Source organism: Hyperolius riggenbachi, chromosome 12 (assembly GCF_040937935.1).
Source record: "Hyperolius riggenbachi isolate aHypRig1 chromosome 12, aHypRig1.pri, whole genome shotgun sequence".
In the NCBI taxonomy this organism is placed as follows: Eukaryota; Metazoa; Chordata; class Amphibia; order Anura; family Hyperoliidae; genus Hyperolius; species Hyperolius riggenbachi.
This window is the reverse complement of record NC_090657.1, coordinates 113,210,547-113,231,078: the sequence shown is the minus strand read 5'-3', so window position 1 is coordinate 113,231,078 and position 20,532 is coordinate 113,210,547. Positions and strand designations below refer to the sequence as shown.

At 42.8% G+C, this 20,532-nt stretch overlaps 1 protein-coding gene across 1 annotated transcript in view; it reads right to left on the bottom strand.

The window, feature by feature from the left end:
- Positions 1-20,532, bottom strand: part of DHX8 (DEAH-box helicase 8) — a 140,876-nt gene that overhangs the window by 107,193 nt on the left and 13,151 nt on the right. Inside the window, exons 5-8 of the mRNA XM_068263424.1 lie at positions 14,594-14,679; positions 1,228-1,337; positions 714-1,043; positions 454-598 (exon numbers count right to left, since the gene is read on the bottom strand). Of these exons, the coding sequence (XP_068119525.1) occupies positions 454-598; positions 714-1,043; positions 1,228-1,337; positions 14,594-14,679 (671 nt within the window). The remainder of the gene's footprint in view (positions 1-453; positions 599-713; positions 1,044-1,227; positions 1,338-14,593; positions 14,680-20,532) is intronic.

Here is a 20,532-nt window from a genome sequence, read left to right as displayed (position 1 = left end):
TTGCCCATTGTCTCAGTTATTATACTGTTAAAATATTGGCAGCATACATTGCGATAGGGAAATAATTTAATTTGGAAATAAAGATGCATTTTTTCAGTTTTGCATCCATCACGGTTTACAAGCCTATATTTAAAAAAAAAAAAAAAAAAAAAAAAAAGCAATATACCTTCTTGACATACATATGAAAAAAAGTTCAGTACCTAAGCCTATTTTTATGTATTAATTTTTATTTTTGTAAGGGCATACATTTTCCGTTTATTGATCTCCCCTCTACATTGGCAGCGAGAACGCGCACAGGAGCGAGCGGCGGCGGGAGGCGTATATCTATGCTCCTGGGAAGGGAACCCTCTTCCTGCGGGGCGCAGATATACTGCCGTGAATGTGTCTAGTGGTAAATAAGTAAGATTGTTTTTAGTTTTTAATCTTTTACAGCTCTGAATACTTTAGACATACCTTCATACTCAGACTTGTTTTGCACCCAGTGAAGGAGAGAACTTTGACCTTAACTCTCTGCCCCTTGCTTACTACATCAGCCACATTAGCAACTCTGCCTTCTCTTCTCAGCTCCGAAATATGCACCAACCCTTCCCAGCGTTTCCTGTAGCAAAATAGGAATGGCAGACATATTTATACACAGATATACACTTTCAAAAGAAATTAATAGGTCCCTGCCTATTTTATCAAAAACAGTAAATACAAATTATCAAAGATACCTTAGACCCTCCAACTGAACAAAACATCCGAACTGCATAATACTGGTGACCTTGCCATTGTAAATATCTCCAATTGCTGGCTCTTCTGGGGGTGCCCTATCCACATGTTTTTCCCTCCAGTGTTCATTACTGTTATCAGAGTGTTGTTCCCGGATTCGGTGGCCTTTGGTGGGACTTCGACTTCTGTGACGTTTTATGGGGCTTCGGCTCTTTGACCTCTGTCGGCGACTTGACTTAGATTCTTTTCGGTTTCTGGAATTGGAGCGAGATGTATGCTTGCGCTTCTGACCTCTATCTCTGCTACGGCTGCGACTTCGTCTCTTCTTATCTCTGCAGATGACATAAACTGTAAGCTTTGTGAAAAGTTTAGGATACATTGCCAAAGGAAAACAATTGTGATGGCAACAGCAATATCCATGTTACAAGAAATACCAGTGGTGAAACATCCTGCTGCTAAGTGACATTGAACTCACAATTCTGAATTCTAACATTAAAATCGTGAACACATACTTACTTGTGTTTACTGCTTTTCTCCTTTTTTTCATTGTTTTCACTGGGCATAAGTGCTTCCAGTTCCTTTAAAGCGTCTGCTGCAACTTTCATATCCTCTGGATCTAGCATCGTCTAGAAGACATTTAAAGGGAGTTTACACATTCAGAAGATCAACTTCGGTCTCGTCCCCCCATCTGTGCATTGCAAAGCATGTTTTTAGCAACGTACAGTGTACGTGATCCGCATCATTGCTCAACATTTTGAATGAGGTTTACACTATTTAAACATCAGGCATTTAGCTTGCTGGGCTCCTGACTGATGATGAGAGAGTGAATGCCATGGTGAGATCAAAATAGATGTCTGAGGTCTTAAAGGGACACTTAAGTCAAACAAAAAAAAATGAGTTTTACTCACCTGGGGCTTCCAATAGCCCCTGCAGCTGTCCGGTGCCCTCGCCGTCTCCCTCCGATCCTCCTGGCCCGGCCGACAGCCACTTCCTGTTTCGGTGACAGGAGCTGACAGGCTGGGGACGCGAGTGATTCTTCGCGGTCCTGGCCACAAAAGCGCCATCTATGCTGCTATAGCATATATCATATACCATATAGCAGCATACAGGGTGCTAATGTGTCTGGGAACGCGAAGAATCACTCGCGTCCCCAGCCTGTCAGCTCCTATCACCGAAACAGGAAGTGGGCTTCTGAAATGTAAATCTGACCCTAACTGTTCCCGAAGACAGTCAAAAAGAACATAGAAGCCCTAGGTGAGTAAAACTCATTTTTTTTTTTGTTTGACTTAAGTGTCCCTTTAAGAAAAAAAGATAGTAGATGCTTATAAGTCTGGTAAGGGATTTAGAACCTCAAAAGAATTTGACATCAGTCATTCCACTGTCCGGAAAATAGTCTACATGTGGAGGACTTTCAAAACAACTGCCAATGTCCCCAGGTATAGCCGTCCAAACAAGTTCACCCTAAGAGCAGACCACAAGATGATAAAAGAAGTCTCCAAAAGCCCTAAAATGTAATCACAGGACTTACAGCAGGTTCGTTACCGTTAGTTGTGCATTCTCTTTTCGGTTATAGAGGCATGAACCCTAACTTGTAATGAGTTTGTACATGCAAGAAACTCTGGAAACATCAATTCACCACTGAGGAGTGGTGCAAATTTTTCCTCAGACCAACCTCAAAGACTGATAGGTGGTTACAAGAAACGTCTCATTGCAGTTATTTCAGCCAAATTGGGTAACACTAGCTAATAGGAAGTAGAGTGTCCTAACAATTTTCTCAGAATACACATTTTTCTTGATATCTTTTGTTCAATGACTAAATCAGTGTTGGGCAAACTACGGCCCGCGAGCTCTGTAAATACATCCCGCCGTGGACGACCACATTTCTCTCCTCCCCCTCCCTGCAGTCGCAAGCGGGTGATAACAGTGGGTTAAAAACTCACCTAATCGCTAATTCCAACATCACATCTCCATGGCAACAGTGTGTCACGTGACACGCCATCAGAATGTGCCATTACACACTGGCAGCTAGCGTGCAAGACATCCTGTCTGCGCTTTCCAACTGAGATTGACAGCTCTGAGAGTTCCCTTCCTGATCAAACAAACATAAAATTCTGTCCTACCTAACCTACCAACATGCCTGAGCTGGTTAAACAGGTCTCTATACAACATGTGAACAGCACTCAATCCCAATCTGCGGAGGAAGTAACTTTTTATGGACAGTATTGCAGCGCAAAGTGTCATTTTCCTGTGCAGTTCTCTATACACAATAAAACATCTGTCCTTTCCCACATACTCCCACTTTGATTTATAAAAATAAGCCACATAGAATTTAAGGCAGGCAGGAGATGCAATGTACAAGTCTTCTATAAAATAGGGCTGTGGAGTCGGGGCAATTTTGGGCACCTGGAGTCGGAGTTGGAGTAGTTTAATTCATAAACTGAGAAGTCGGAGTTGGAGTTGTTTAATTCATAAACTGAGGAGTCGGAGTCAGGAGTCGGATGATTTTTATACAAATTGCACAGCCCTGTTAAGTATTAGACTAAGGAGTCGGAGTCGTGGTTTCATTAACTAAGGAGTCAGAAGATTTTTTTACCGACTCCACAGCCCTGCTATAAAACACTAGAGAGGTTGTAGGAAGGCGTACATATAGTTACATTTGGGCGCAGATAAACAGCTCCATCAGCTTCTGCAAAAGTCCCAGTGGCATTAATTACTATTACCCCACCAGGTTGCCGTGGAAAGTAAGGAAATATGCAATTCGTCTGCCAGGTGTTCCTTGTGGTCGAATTACATATTTTTATAATAATTTGGGCTCAGTCTTGACGGCGCCCAAATTACTGTCTGAACGCTACTTTAGCCATAATCTCCGGAGCTGTATTTACTTGCTTTTGTGGGAAGGGTTACATGCTTTGAATGGAGAAACTGGGCAGAAAGACAAGACTCTGCTGATTTGTCAGCAGCTGTGGTAAATAGGTGGGCAGGGTCAGGTAATCTGCTCTGTGCCAGAATTGAGCGCTTTTCACATTTATTGAGTGGAAATCTGCTACAACCTACTCAACAAAAGGAATCAGCTGTCACTTTTTGAGGATTCTTTAACCCTTTCTGGACCAGCACCCTCTGCCCCCTTAAAGCGACTCCGTAACAAAAATTGCATCCTGTTTTTTATCATCCTACAAGTTCCAAAAGCTATTCTAATGTGCTCTGGCTTACTGCAGCACTTTCTACTGTCACAGTCTCTGTAATAAATCAATGTATCTTTCCCCTGTCAGACTTGTCAGCCTGTGTCTGGAAGGCTGCCAAGTTCTTCAGTGTTGTGGTTCTGCTATGAACTCCCCCTTCCAGGCCCCTCTATGCACACTGCCTGTGTATTATTTAGATTAGGGCAGCTTCTCCAGCTTCTCTCTTCTCTTTTACAAGCTGGATAAATCGTCCTCTGAGCTGGCTGGGCTTTCACATACTGAAGAATTACAGACAAGGGCAAAGCTGTTTGCAGGAAGAAATTAGCAGCCTGAAACTTCAGTGCATGAGAACAGGGGGAAAGAAACACACAAATGATCTCTTGAGATTAAAAAGGAAGGCTGTATACAGCCTGCTTGTGTATGGATGTATTTTCGATGTGTGGACATACTGTACATCAACCTACTTCCTGTTTTGGTGGCCATTTTGTTTGTTTATAAACAAACTTTTTAAAACTGGTTTTAATCACTTTTAATGCGGCGAAATTGTGTCAGAGGGTAATAGGAGATGTCCCCTAACGCACTGGTATGTTTACTTTTGTGCGATTTTAACAATACAGATTCTCTTTAAGGACCAGAGGGTGCTGGTCCAGCAAACCGCCGCTTCCCGACGAATCACCGCAAGTTACCGTCGCTTCCGCCGGACACGCCGCTCTGTCCCCGCCGCAGGCTGCTCTCTCTGCCGTCGCTATGGCGGCAGAACGCTGTGCGCCGGTCAGGAGCCGCTTTCATTGGCTCCTGACCCTGTCACTCCATGTAAGCCAATGGGAACGGCTTACATGAATGACAGGGCCAGGAGCCAATGAAAATGGCTCCTGCCCGGCTCACAGTGCTCTGCCGTCATAGAGGCGGCAGGGCATCACATTGCGGCGGGGGCAGAGCGGACGAGCGACGCGGACGGGCTCGGGCGCGCAGTCAATGGGACGTAGAGTTTACGTCCGTTCAGGACCGCAGCACCCCCTGCCCGACGTAGATTCGTACTCGCTCAGTCCGAAAGTAGTTAATATATCAGACAGTTTTGCACAGATTTTTAAAAACTGACTAATATTTTGACTCAGGCACTCTTGATAAATGTCCCCCAGTGGGCCAGATTTATAAAAGCATTACTGACTGTTTTTCTTCTTAAACAGTTCCAACCAGCAGAAGGAACAGTTCTGCATGATAAGAAAATTCTTAAATCCTACTTAATAGTGGCAGGTTAACATGCATTTCTAGAACTGCACTACAGTTAAGAAAAGGGCTAATCTATTCCTAAACTGCAGCAGATTAAGAAGTGCTTAATAGCACTTCTGCAGTGCAGGCTAGACATAATTTATGAAGTGCTCCGCCCCCTGTTGAATCCTGTGAAGCGGTTCTGTGCCTACCCCTTCCAGTGCTGGGCATTGATGCAATACAGCAGATGTATTGGTTACCCCAGCAACAGCAATTTCCCTCAAACACTGCACTGTCTGAGAAACCTTCCTAATGCCTCCTGTTTAAGAAGGAAACTGCACTATTTGATGATGTCTTAATAGACCCGCATAAGTCTGCAGCATGCGAGTGTTGATCAGCACTGGGCTGTCCCCCCTACATGGTACATTATCCAAGTGGAAGTAATATTCTTTGCCCCAGATTAGCATTATGTGATCATAAACCATTAAACTCATTAACCATTAAATGCGGCAGCATGTGAATGCTAATTAGCATTTGCAAATCATCAACCTGGTGCAACTACCTTATGAACTAATGCTGGCGTAAATATACATGTCAATAGAAACACTATTCTTTGTACAGATAAGCATCTAGTGACCAGTGATGATCACCAGATGAAATCCGAATAGGTTTTATTTGGATTTCATCCAGGTAATTAAAGTACCTGTGCAAGTGGGCGCCAGCAAGCATCTTCTTTAAAGAGAATCTGTACTGTAAAATTCTTACAATAAAAAGCATACCATTCTATTCATTATGTTCTCCTGGCCCCCTCTGTGCAGTTTTTGCCACTCCCTGCTGCAATCCTGGCTTGTAATTGCCATTTTATCCAGTGTTTACAAACAAAAGACATAGCAAGTGATAGGCTGAGAGTAGCTCAGTGTGTGAGTCATACAGAGTGTGCAGGGGACCTAGAGCGGGTGTGTATAACTTCTATCCAATCACAAGCAGCACAGCACATTCCAGCCTGACTGCCTGAGCCCGACAGACCCAACGGAGGAGAGAAGATTAGATCATGTAAAAGAGATAACACAGCCACTATGCAACTAGGAAATGCTGCAGTAAGACAGAGCACATTAGAACAGCTATAGGAACTTATAGGATAGAAGAAATAAGGCTCAAAATTTTGTTACAGTCTCTTTAATGCTTTCCACGGCGCCTCCCACTCTGCGTTCCAAGCGTATCACGTGACTAAAATACTTCCTCCTTCAACCTGGAAGGAGGAAGGGTTTATAATCACATGACCACAGCTAGCAAATTTTTGCTATCTTGTAAGTGCATTTCTTTGCAATTTGCAAACTGAATTAAAGGTAATGGACCACAGAGGGCGCTCTCTTCTCTCTCCATTTTCTAATACAGACACTTGTCAAATTCCACCAGAGAGCTGCTCTGGATGCTACCTTTCCTCCTTTTCATTGTCTGACACTGGCATTGGAGAACTGATTCACTTTGGACATTATATCCCTTAGTCCTGGTTGTAACACGCAGCGCGCATATATGTGTCTATTGTGATGTCTTAATATGTCTGAGACAGTTCTACAAGGATTTTGTCTCAGAAAATCTTGATAAATGTCCCCCAGTGTCAACAGGATGCCTATAAGATGTGTGTACATTTGCTTATCATGACTAATCATTTTTATTGACCACAGGATGACATCAAACATTCTTTATAAACATCAGTGATGAGCAACAGAACTGGATGCGCAAGAACTAAATTTTAAAGCAGACCACCAGTAAAGAAAAAAGTTTAAAAAAAAAAAAAAATGGAAATTTATTTATATATTTACACTTCTTACTATGCTACTTAAAGGGAACTTTAAGTACCTACTAAAAGTGTTTCGCTTACAAAGGGCATCTGCCAGCTCCCTGCATCCGCCTTGTGTCTGCGCAGTTACCAAATGATACTCCGGTCCCCACCGTGGCTCAGCTTCATTATCACCTACTTGCAAGTCGATGTCCACTGCGCCTCTGTGGCCCTGGTCATGTGCGTCCTCGTTAGCGCTCCCGTTGCCAGGAGCGTCCTGCACAGGTGCAGTACAACAAAATCTCTACTGCGCCTATGCAGGAGTGCGAACATGGACGAGCACAGCCAGGACCGCGCAGGCGCAGTGGATGGTGACTAAGGAAAGCTAAACTGAGCCAAGGCAGGGGACCGGAGGATCGTTTAGTAATGGCGTGGGCACAGGTCGGCTGCAGATGGCTGGCAGAAGCCCCAGGTAAGTTAAACTATTTTTGTAGGTACTTCATGTTCCCTTTAACCTCCATAGCGGTAATCAAGAGTACAGCTTGGGGTGGAAAAACAACATGCCAGAAGCGGTAACCCGGAGCTGAACTCTTGGTAGCCGCCGGAGGTCTATGGAGAAAATGCACGCAACGGACGTTTTTCACTCACCTGGGGGATACAGACATCTGCTGCTATTCTTCTCCTCCGAGGCTCTGCTTCCCCCTGGTGAGATTGCTGTCTGTAGTCATGATGACAGCCTGCAATCTCACTACAGCTGCACCCTGCACCTTAATGGGGAGGGTGCAGCTGCATTGGGGAGAAGATGGCTAAACGGTTGGAGGAGATTTTAAACTAGGATCTGGGGGAGGATAAAGTCTCAATACGTAGACAAGATAAGGTAAAAAGACAGTGGGAGCCTAACATTATGGGGGGGGGGGGGGGGTGGAGAGGGGGGGGGGGACAGTGTAAAGATTAAGGAGGTTGGTAAAAATTCAAGTAGCCCATTTCATGTAAACAAAATTGGTAAATGTGGTGGTAAAAATATAAAAGTGCATGGTAACCAATGCTCGGAGAATTGCAAATAAAATCATTCTGAAGGATAAAGGCTATGACATTGTGGGAATAATCGAGACATGGATGGATGAAAGCCATGACTGGATAGCCAATTTAGAGGGATACAATGTGTTTAGGAAGGATAGAACAGGGAAAAAAGGTGGAGGGGTTTGTCTCTTTGTTAAGGATTCTTTTACAGCTGTCCTCAACGATGAGATGGAGGAAGATTGCAAAGATGTGGAGTCCGTTTGGGTAAATATTCATGGTGGAAATAAAAGTTGCCAATTGCTTATTGGGGTATGCTACAGGCCACCTCATATTAATGAAGCTGCAGAACTGCGATTACTACAGCAGATTGAAAAATCTGCAAGTAAAAATGAGGTCATAGTTATGGGCGACTTCAACTTTCCAGACATTGACTGGAGTATTGAGGCTACCCATTCTGGTAAAAGCAGCAGACTTCTGGCAGCACTACAGGACAATTACTTGACTCAAATGGTAACGGAACCAACTAGGGGGAATGTGTTACTGGATCTGCTCATTTATAGTAGACCAGATAATGTATCAAATGTGCAGGTTCAAGAACATTTGGGAAATAGTGATCACAACATGATAACGTTTGATCTGGTGACTGATAGGCCACGGGGCAGCGGGACCACTAAAACTATGAATTTTAGAAAAGCAAAGTTCAATCAAATTAGGCAGGCACTAAGTTTGGTGAACTGGGATAATGTACTAAAAAGGGAGGGCACTGAAGGGAAATGGCAATCTTTTAAAAACTTATTCTCAATCAGTATTGTAGTATGTATATCCCATATGGAAACAAAAATGTCTAGGAATAAAAAAAGGCCTCTATGGATGAATAGAAATGTTAGAGATAAAATGAAGAGGAAAACGAATGCCTATAAGGTCCTAAAACAGGAGAGGACCAAGGCTGCACTAAGCAATTATAAGGAGTGCAATAAAAATTGTAAAAAAGAAATTAGGCTGGCAAAGATCAAAGCTGAAAATCAAATCGCTAGGGATATTAAATCTAACCCAAAAAAGTTTTACAAGTACATCAACTCTAAAAAAAAAAAGAAAGGATGACTGTATAGGACTCCTAAAGGATGAGGGTGGGAACTCAATGGTGGATGACCAAGGTAAGGCAGAGTTATTAAATGCTTTCTTTGCTTCTGTCTTCACAAAAGAAACAGCACTGTTGCAAATTACAGATGCAGAAGAGTCTCAATCTTCCAACTGTAATATTAAATAGTTAACGGAGGAAGAAGTGAAGGCAAGGCTAAATAAAATTAAAAATAGACAAGACACCTGGCCCAGATGGCATGCATCCTCAGGTCTTAAAGGATACCACAACTGAAATGTGGCATGATGAGATAGACATGTGTATGTACAGTGCCTAGCACACAAATAACTATGCTGTGTTCCTTTTTTTCTTTCTCTGCCTGAAAGAGTTAAATATCAGGTATGTAAGTGGCTGACTCAGTCAGGAAGTGACTACAGTGTGACCCTCACTGATAAGAAATTCCCCTTTTTTACCTCTTTCCTGCTCTCAGAAGCCATTTTCTGCTAGGAAAGTGTTTTATAGTTGGAATTTCTTATCAGTGAGGGTCACACTGTAGTCACTTCCTGTCCGAGTCAGGACTGAGTCAGCCACTTACATACCTGATATTTAACTCTTTCAGGCAGAGAAAGAAAAAAAGGAACACAGCATAGTTATCTGTGTGCTAGGCACTGTACATACACATGTCTATCTCATTATGTCACATTTCAGTTGTGGTATCCTTTAAGGGAATTAAGTTCAGTTATAGATAAACCCCTTTATCTTCTCTTTTGTGACTCTCTTTCAACTGGCAGAGTCCCAGTGGATTGGCGTACAGCCCACGTTTTTCCATTATTTAAGAAGGGCAAAAAATCAGATCCAGGAAATTATAGACCTGTAAGCTTAAAGAGAAACTCCGACCAAGAATTGAACTTTATCCCAATCAGTAGCTGATACCCACTTTTACATGAGAAAAATAATGATTTTCACAAACAGACCATCAGGGGGCGCTGTATGACTGATTTTGTGCTGAAACCCCTCCCACAAGAGGCTCTGGTACCATACAGTACTCCTGGCAAACTGCCACAATGTAACAATGTTCAGACAGGAAATAGCTGCTTACAGCTGTCTGTTAAAGCTAGACCAGCTAGAAACAGCTACATAATCTGCCCACAGTAACAATGTCACCATGTAATACATGTCAGAATGTGAATCTGGGAGAGGAAAGATTTTACAATGAGCAAACACTGACTAAATCATGTATACATAATTATTGTAAAAATGAAGCACTTTTTTTATTACATTATTTTCACTGGAGTTCCTCTTTAACATCAGTTGTATGCAAACTATTTGAGGGGTTACTAAGAGATACTATACATGACTTCATAGTAGAAAATCTTATTTCTCAGCATCAACATGGGTTTACTAAAGACAGGTCCTGTTTGACTAACATGCTCAGGCAGTGAACGCTAATGTGGATATTGGGAATGCTGTAGATGTGATATACTTGGACTTTGCAAAGGCCTTCGACACTGTTCCCCACAAAAGTCTGGTGCAAAAGCTGAGGATGCAAGGACTGGGGAAGAGTCTGTTTGCATGGATAGGGAACTGGCTAATAGACAGAAAACAAAGAGTTGTGGTCAATGGATCATACTCAAAAAAAATGGGAGACTGTTAGCAGTGGGGTACCACAGGGGTCTGTACTGGGTCAAGTGCTCTTCAATTTATTTATTAATGACCTAGTAGATGCAGTAGTGAGCAATGTTGCTATTTTTGCAGGGGATACAAAATTGTGCAGAATCATCAACTCTCAGGAAGATAGTGTCATATTGCAACATGATCTGGATAGGATGGCTATATGGGCACATACATGGCAGATTAAATTCAATGTTGAAAAATGTAAAGTCATGCATTTTGGTCGTACCAATGGTCTAGCACCATACAAAATAAATGGGATACAGTTGGGGACATCAAACTTGGAGAAGGACTTAGGAGTACTCATCGACAACAAGTTAAATAATCGTACTCAATGCCAAGCCGCTGCAGCTAAAGCTAACAAAATTTTGGGATGAATTCAAAGTGAAATAAAAACTCGAGATGCTAGCATAATATTGCCCCTGTTTAACTCTCTAGTAAGGCCACATCTGGAATATGGAATTCAGTTCTGGGCACCACATTACAAAAAAAGATATTGCAGTTTTAGAGCAGGTGCAGAGACGAGCAACAAAATTGATACGTGGGATGGAAGGTCTCACTTATCAAGAAAGGTTAGATAAACTGGGTTTATTTAGTCTAGAGAAAAGACGCCTTAGAGGGGATCTAATTAACATGTATAAATACATCAGAGGTCAATATAATACCTTGGCGGATGAGCTTTTTGTCCCTAGGCCTTCTCAAAGGACTAGAGGACATGATCTGCGCATGGAGGAAAAACGTTTAAGCCATTTATTTAGGAAAGGTTTCTTTACAGTAAGAGTGATTAAGATGTGGAATGCATTGCCACAGGAAGTCGTTATGGCAAACTCTATACCTGCATTTAAAGGGGGATTAGAGGCTTTCCTTTGAAAGACATCCATGGCTACAATTACTACCGTAGGTAATGCCTAATGATGTTGATCCAGGGATTTTATCTGATTGCCATCTGGAGTCGGGAAGGAATTTTTTCCCTTTTGGGGCTAATTGGACCATGCCTTGTAAGGGTTTTTTCGCCTTCCTCTGGATCAACAGGGATATGTGAGGGAGCAGGCTGGAGTTGTACTTTGTTCTCTAGTTGAACTCGATGGACGCATGTCTTTTTTCAACCACAATAACTATGTAACTATAGGGTTACAGCTCCACCCAGAGAATGGAGGGAAAACTGCAGCGCTGGAGCCCAAGGAGGTGAGTGAGTGCTGAGCTGTTGAAGATCTCCCTAGCAGCATTATTTTCCCGGTTTTAGGGTCTAAATGCATCCAAAGGAATTGTTCCACTTTTAGATCCTAAAATCCGGATCTGTAAAATCTGTAAAGAATACCACCACCAAAGGGGATAAGTAGCATAGTAAGGAGTGTAAATATATAAAATTTCCATTTTTTCGTTTACAAAAACAGATAAAAAAAACGTACTAATATTCTACTGACATTGTCCTTAACCACTTCGCCATATCTGGACGGATATATCCGTCCAGATAGGCACTGCTGCTGCAGCCGAGTGGTGCGCGCGATCAAGCGCGCGCCCGCTCCCGCTGCCCCCCCGATCAGTGAATGATAATATAATTCCCATTCACCGATCTAAGTCCCCGGCAGAAATACCGACGCTTTCTCATCAGAGAGCGCGATATTTCTGCCCGTACAGAGTCTCCCCAGCCTCTTTATACTTCCTGTATGCGCAATCGTTCGCATCCAGGAATTTTTTTGAATGTGGCCATCTTGTGGCCAAATAGTAAACTGCACCCACATACCTTTATTAAATAAAAAAAATGCATTATATTACATCTACAATTAGCTATTTACCTCACAAACTAAAATTACCCAAATACATTTTTGTATTAAAAATAAAAAAATAAAAAAAAAAACTACAGAAATAGTTACCTAAGGGTCTGAACTTTTTAAATATACATGTCGAGTATCTTACATTTTTTAAAATTATAAGTTTGTAAATAGTGATGGACGCAAATTGAAAAAATGCACCTTTATTTCTAAATAAAATATCGGTGCCATAAATTGTGATAGGAACGCAATTTAAACGATGTAATAAGCGGAACAAATGGGCACATAAATTATATGGGTTTTAATTACTGTAGCATGTATTAATTTTAAACTATAATGGCCAAAAACTGAGAAATAATGATTTTTTTCCATTTCTATCTTAATTTTCCTGTTAAGATGGATTTAAAAAAAAATAATTCTTAGCAAAATGTACTACCCAAAGAAAGCCTAATTAGTGGCGGAAAAAACGAGATATAGATCAATTAATTTTGATAAGTAGCGGTAAAGTTATTAGCGAATGAATGGGAGGTGAACATTACTCGAATGCATAAGATTTTCGAAGCTGTAGGCTGAAGTGGTTAAAGTGAACCTTAAGTGAGAAAAAAAAATTGAGTTTTACTCACCTGGGGCTTACCTCAGCCCCCTGCAGCTGATCGGTGCCCACGACGAGTCGCTCTGATGCTCCGGGTCCCGCTGGCGGCCACTTCCGGTTTCGCCGTCAGGACCCGTCAGGCTGGGGAACGCGGCTGATACTACGCGTTCCCAGCCAAAATAGCACCCCTATGCGGCCATATGTCCGCATACGGGTGCCTATGCGGACATATGGCCGCATAGGGGTGCTATTTTGGCTGGGAACGCGTAGTATCAGCCGCGTTCCCCAGCCTGACGGGTCCTGACGGCGAAACCGGAAGTGGCCGCCAGCGGGACCCGGAGCATCAGAGCGACTCGTCGTGGGCACCGATCAGCTGCAGGGGGCTGAGGTAAGCCCCAGGTGAGTAAAACTCAATTTTTTTTTTCTCACTTAAAGGGACTCCGAGCAGTGCAGAAACTATGGAAATATGCATATCATTTTAAAGCTCTCTTTCTCCTCTTTCCAATGATATATAAACTACCGCCCTACGCCTTTTAGTTTTCGCTATTTTCGCGATTGAAATTGCCGCAGTTGCAATTTCAATCGCGAAAATAAAGAAAACTAAAAGGCATAGGGCAACGATTTAGGTGTCGCCAGAAAGAGGAGAAAGAGAGCTTTAAAATGATATCCATCTTTCCATAGTTACATTGTATTACACAGGCCGACTTTTTCTGCTGAATGGAGCTGCTGACACTGGGAAAAGTGTCGGCCTGTGTAATACAATATAACTATGGCTTGATGGATATCATTTTAAAGCTCTCTTTCTCCTCTTTCTGGCGACACCTAAATCGTTGCTCTACGCCTTTTAGTTTTCTTTATTTTCGCGATTGAAATCGCGGCCGCGGCAATTTCAATCGCGAAAATAGCGAAAACTAAAAGGCGTATGGCAGCGGTTTATATATCATTGGAAAGAGGAGAAAGAGAGCTTTAAAATGATATGCATCTTTCCATAGTTTCTGCACTGCTCGGAGTCCCTTTAAGGTTCACTTTAAGAAGTGTTAAAGAGAATCTGTACTCTAATATTCTTACAATAAAAAGCATACCATTCTATTCATTATTTTCTCCTGTGCCCCTCTGTGCTGTTTCTGCCACTCTTTGCTGCAATCCTGGCTTGTAATTAACAGTTTTAGGCAGTGTTTACAAACAAACTAACCAGCTTCTAATAGGCTCAGCTAAGCATAGTGTGTGAGTCATTCACAGTGTGCAGGGGGCCTGCAGAGGGTGTGTATCGCTTCTACCAATCACAAGCAGCCCTGCACATTCCACTTAATCAATCCTTAGCCCGACAAACAGGACAGAGGAAAGATGCATTGATTTATTACAGAGACAGTGCAGTTAGGAAAGACTGCAGTAAGCCAGAGCAGATTAGAACAGGCATAGGAACTTATAGGATAGAAGAACTAAGGCTGAAAAATTTGTTACAGAGTCTCTTTAAGTGTTGCTTGATAAATAAAATTAGAAACTTACCATACAAGTGCAACTAAATACAAAGTGCATTTTTTTTTCTTTATTACAGTGCTAAGGAAGAATACAAATACTCACCCGAACACATGGATTATCTGGTCTGCAAAGTCCTGGAAATATCTCTCTTAGCTTTTCCTTTTCCGTTTTGGGCTTTATTCCTTCTTCTAAATGTTGCAGAAAAAAATAAATAAAAAAAAAAAAATAGATTAGGAGGTAGTGAGGAGAAACATTTGGCGCTTCCTGATTATTTTTTTTTCTATCTTTGCATACTTTCTACACTAAAAGATTTAACCTTAAGGCCTCATTTACAATAATGTAAAGAATCAGCGCATGCAAACACACTGCCTGTATAATTGCAAGGGCATATTCACATGTGAGTATTGTGTTCTCCTAATGTGCTGCCTACAGCACTTTTTATGATAGTAGATGCAAAAATGGGCATAACATAGGAACTGAACAGAGGATGAAGTAACAAATGACCACTTCCTACAAAATGGACATTTAGAAATGTCCCACTTGTGCACCTTTAGCCTAAATAGGGCATTCACATCAGCCCAACTATTCCACAAAGGAGCACATGCACCATGGGAGAGCATGAGCCAGTGCATCTGAACCCTTCATCCCATGTCATGAAGTAGTTAAAACATGTTCCTTACGCAAAGTGCATCGTGTGAACAGTGCCTTAAAAAGGGAAGGTTCACGGTACTAAAAAAAAAAAAAAAAAACTGAACTCACCTGGGGCTTCTTCCAGCTCCTGGCAGTCGATCGGTGCCCTCGGCGCAGCTCCTCTCCCTCCGGGCGTCCAGCGGTGAAGAAGCCGACCTCGCCAGGCCGGCTTCCGTGCGCTCCACGGCGGGAGGGTGACGTGGTGTAGAGATGTCATCGGGTCTCTACTGAGCAGGCGCAGAACTACTGCGCCGTAGAGACCCGATGACGTCACGTACATCACGTGACCTGCGCCGTGGAACGCACATGATGCCGACCCGGAAGCCGACCTGCCGAGGTCGGCTTCTTCAGCGCTGGACGCCCGGAGGGTGAGGAGCTGTGGCGAAGGCCCTGATCGACTGCCAGGAGCTGGAAGAAGCCCCAGGTGAGTGCAGTTTGTTTTTCTATTGCAGCGCGGATCTTCCCTTTAAAGAGGAGCTGTCAGCCATACTATCCCAGAAAAAAAAACACACATAAGTAGATAAGTACGTGCTCTACATACATAACATATGTATTGCAATGTCCACGTTTTTGATTTTAGTGATTTCGCTACAGAAAAAAAAAATCATTCTTAGCATTTCCCATTTTAAGTGTGGCTATTTTGAAGCTAATTCTGATGTCATTTCCTCCCTTAGGCCCCATACACACATCAGACTATAGTCTTTTGAAAATGAAAGATCACAGACCAATCTTACCACCCTTCATGTAGTATGAGAGCCATACTCTACACAGTCTTTTCTATGGAGCTGAACTCCACATCAGAAAAAAATCTTTGCAAGATGCTGCACACACAGATGCTGTACAGACACAAAAGATCAGCATCTGCAAAAGATCTGTTCCTGCCAAAAATCCATTCCTGCAAATTGCAATGATAGTCTATGAGATCTGCAGATCATCATACACACATGATTTAACTGACATTCATCTGCAGATTAGATCCACCAGGATGGATTTTCAGATCTGCAGATGATTGCTTGATCTGCAGATGAATGTCAGTTAAATCATGTGTGTATGATGATCTTCAGATCTCAGACTATCATTGCAATTTGCAGGAATGGATTTTTGGCAGGAACAGATATTTTGCAGATACCGATCTTTTGTGTCTGTACAGCATCTGTGTGTGCAGCATCTTGCAAAGATTTTTTTCTGATGTGGAGTTCAGCTCCATAGAAAAGACTGTGTAGAGTATGGCTCTCATACTACATGAAGGGTGGTAAGATTGGTCTGTGATCTTTTCCAAAGACTATAGTCTGATGTGTGTATGAGCCTTTAGTCTGCTCTGCCTGATTTGCCCGCCCTTTACTATAGAACGTGCATTGTCTAAGCATGAGAAATATTGGCCAGAGAGGAACAGAGGTGGGGGGGGGGGGAAACAGGAGGGAAAGAGGCTTCAACCAATCAGGCTGCATTAGTTAAGTCTGAGGGGAAGTACAGAAGCAAAAAAGGGCAACCCAGCATGCCTTGCAACTCCTTTTTGTGTACCAAATTTTGTGTGTACCAAATAGGAGTTAGGTAAACTGAGGAATGATCATTTATCAACAAGTAATAGTGATTGTAACTTTGGGATTGCCTGGTTAGCATTCTTATTACTACCAGATAAAAATAAAGAATTGATTTTTGATTTTATGCCCTGCAGTTAGGCCACATACACACATCAGACCATAGTCTTTGGAAAATGAAAGATTACAGACCAATTTTACCCCCTTCCATGTAGTATGAGAGCCATACCTACACAGTCTATTCTATGGATCTGAACTCCCCATCAGACAGAAATCTTTGCAAGATGCTGCATACAAAGATGCTGTAGACATTCAAAAGATCAGTATCTGCAAAAGATCTGTTCCTGCAAAAGATCAGTTCCTGCAAAATGCAATGATAGTCTATGAGATCTGCAGATCATCATACACACCTTGTTTAACAGACATTCATCTGCAGATCAGATCCACCAGGATGGATTTTCAGATCTGCAGATGATTGTCTGATCTGCAGATGAATGTCAGTTAAACAAGGTGTGTATGATGATCTGCAAATCTCATAGAGTCATAGACTATGAATGCAATTTGCAGGAACGGATCTTTGGCAAGAATAGATCTTTTGCAGATACTGATCTTTTGTGTCTGTACCGCATCTGTGTGTACAGCATCTTGCAAAGATTTTTTTCTGATGGGGAGTTCAGCTCCATAGAAAAGAATGTGAAGGTAAGATTGGTCTGTGAGCTTTCATTTTTCAAAGACTATAGTCTGATGTGTGTATGAGCCTTAACTAAGAAAAACCTTTAATTCTTACTTACTTAGTTTCAGATTGCCCAACAAGCTCATGGTGAACCAGAACACGTAGGAGTGTGTAAGGGGCAAAGGTGTATAAAACTTTACTATCTATTCAGGTTAGAGTGAGCATATGAGGTCTCCCACAAGGCATCACTTCCGAATATGCAAATTGTCACTTTGTTGTCCTTGAAAGCCAAAAACAAAACAACAAACAAACACAGAACATTTATATCGCGCTTTTCTCCTGGCGGACTCAAAGCGCCAGAGCTGCAGCCACTAGGACGCCCTCTATAGGCAGTAGCAGTGTTTGGGAGACTGGCCCAAGATCTCCTACTGAATAGGTGCAGGCTTACTGAACAGGCAGAGCCGAGATTCGAACCCAGGTCTCCTGTGTCAGAGGCAGAGCCCTTAACCATTACACTATCCAGCCACTATCCAGAACCACTAGAATGCAATATGTTAGCTTGTAACTAGCTGACACATCGCTGCATTCCAGCGGTTCTAGATGTGTGTTTGACTTTCAATGACAACAAAGGGACAATTTGCATATCTTTAATAAGAGAGGCATGTTTACCATTTGGTGTATTCTAAATCTGGCTTGCCCAGATCTGCAGCCTGATGCTAGATCATAAAATATTTGAAAATACATTTTTTTATTTATTTTAAAGCAGTGGTTCTTAACCTTTTCAGCAAATGTACCCCTTTGTGGATCATCCCTATGCAAATGTACCCCCCTAGCAAATATATCGTGCCATGGCGGAAAAAGTGGGTGTGGCCATTAAATGAGGTGGGTGGAGCCAAATACTAGCAAAATACAGATAGCCCCCGGTTAACAAATGAGATGGGGATTATATCCATTCTTAACCTGAATTCATTCTCTTTTGTCCCCCCCCCCCCTGTTCTCCCTATGCCTCTTTTGTCCACCTCTGTGTCACCTCAGTTTGTGCCTCATTTGTCCCCCTCTGTGTCACCTCATTTTCCCTTATCTCAGTTCTCCCTGTGCCCACCTCGTCCCCCTGTCCTAGCTAGGTATAGGTGCCCCTGTATAGGTATCCAGGTATAGGTGCCCCCAGTACAGTTATTCAGCCATAGCTGGCCCAGTATAGGTTATCAAGGTACAGGTGCCCCAGTATAGGTAGCCAGGTAAAGGCACCATAGGGTAGGTAGCGAGCTTTCAGTGCTCCAGCATAGATAGCCAGGTACAGGTGGTGCCCCAGTGTAGGTAGAGAGCTATAGGTGCCCGAGAATAGATAGCCAGGTGGTGCCCCAGTATAATCTTACATAGCCCCGTTCCCACTTGGACTCCTCTCACTGGGCTCTCCTCCTCCACGCTCTACTCCTCTCGCTGTGTCCTCCCGCTATGGTTACTTCCGGCAGCACCTCTGACGTCATGAGAGGCTGCCGGGTAACCATGGTGACAGGATGCGAGCCCGCGAGAGTTAGAGCGCGTGGCGACAGGAGGAGAGCCCGGCATGCGGGAACGGGGCTACAGTGGGTGCAAAAGTATTCGGCCCCCTTGAAGTTTTCCACATTTTGTCATATTAATGCCACAAACATGAATACATTTTATTAGAATTCCACATGAAAGACCAACACAAAGTGGTGTACATATGAGAAGTGGAACGAAAATCATACGCGATTCCAAACATTTTTTACAAATAAATTACTGCAAAGTGGTGTGTGCATAATTATTCGGCCCCCTTTGATCTGAGTGCAGTCAGTTGCCTATAGACAATGCCTGATGAGTGCTAATGACTAAATAGAGTGCACCTGTGTGTAATCTAATGTCAGTACAAATACAGCTGCTCTGTGAGGACCTCAGAGGTTGTCTAAGAGAATATTGGGAGGTCAAGGATCAAGTTATTGAGAAATGGAAAGCAGGCTTAGGCTACAAAAAAAAATTCCAAAGCCTTGAACATCCCAAGGAGCACTGTTCAAGCGATCATTCAGAAATGGAAGTATGGCACAACTGTAAACCTACCAAGACAAGGCCATTCACCTAAACTCACAGGCCGAACAAGGAGAGCGCTGATCAGAAATGCAGTCAAGAGGCCCATGGTGACTCTGGACGAGCTGCAGAGATCTACAGCTCAGGTGGGAGACTCTGTCCATAGGACAACTATTAGTCATGCACTGTACAAAGTTGGCCTTTATGGAAGAGTGGCAAGAAGAAAAGCATTGTTAACAGAAAGCATAAGAAGTCCCGTTTGCAGTTTGCCACAAGCCATGTGGGGGACACAGCAACCATGTGGAAGAAGGTGCTCTGGTCAGATGAGACCAAAATGGAACTTTTTGGCCAAAATGCAAAACTGTGTGGCAGAAAACTAACACTGCACATCGCCCTGAACACACCATCCCCACTGTAAAATATGGTGGTGGCAGCATCATGCTGGGAGGGGGGGTGCATCTCTTCAGCAGGGACAGGGAAGCTGGTCAGAGTTGATGGGAAGATGGATGGAGCCAAATACAGGGCAATCTTGGAAGAAAACCTCTTGGAGACTGCAAAAGACTTGAGACTGGGGCAGAGATTCACCTTCCAGCAGGACAATGGCTTCAATTCATCAAAGGGTGTTCGATAACAAAATCCCAGTCCTTAAAATACCGCATTCGGTATTTTACACTTCACTGTGCTAATTCATCAATATTTTCCCATGTGTGGTAGAGGTTCGTTAAGTTACCAAATTACTAGGCTTCAATTCATCAAAGGCTGTTCGATAACAGCAGAGTGGTGCAGAGCAGCTTGGAATGTCCCTGTGTTGTTACAAGCTGATAACAATAGAAGGCATCCAGACATCCCTTTAGATGTAAAGGTGTTATAGTTACTGTTATTTATTTGCCACAACGTAGATGAACTTCCTGGAGACATTACAAATGCCATGCTTGGTGATTTCACCACCAGCATCTTTGCATTATCAAACAGGGCCTGAAAGGGTTACACCACCGAAGGGAATCTGGGGATATATTTTGTCCTGTTCTCTCTGCTCACTGCCTGGGGGGTCTGAAAGCTTGTGTGAAGAAGCCTGTGTGACCCATCAGCAGCACTTG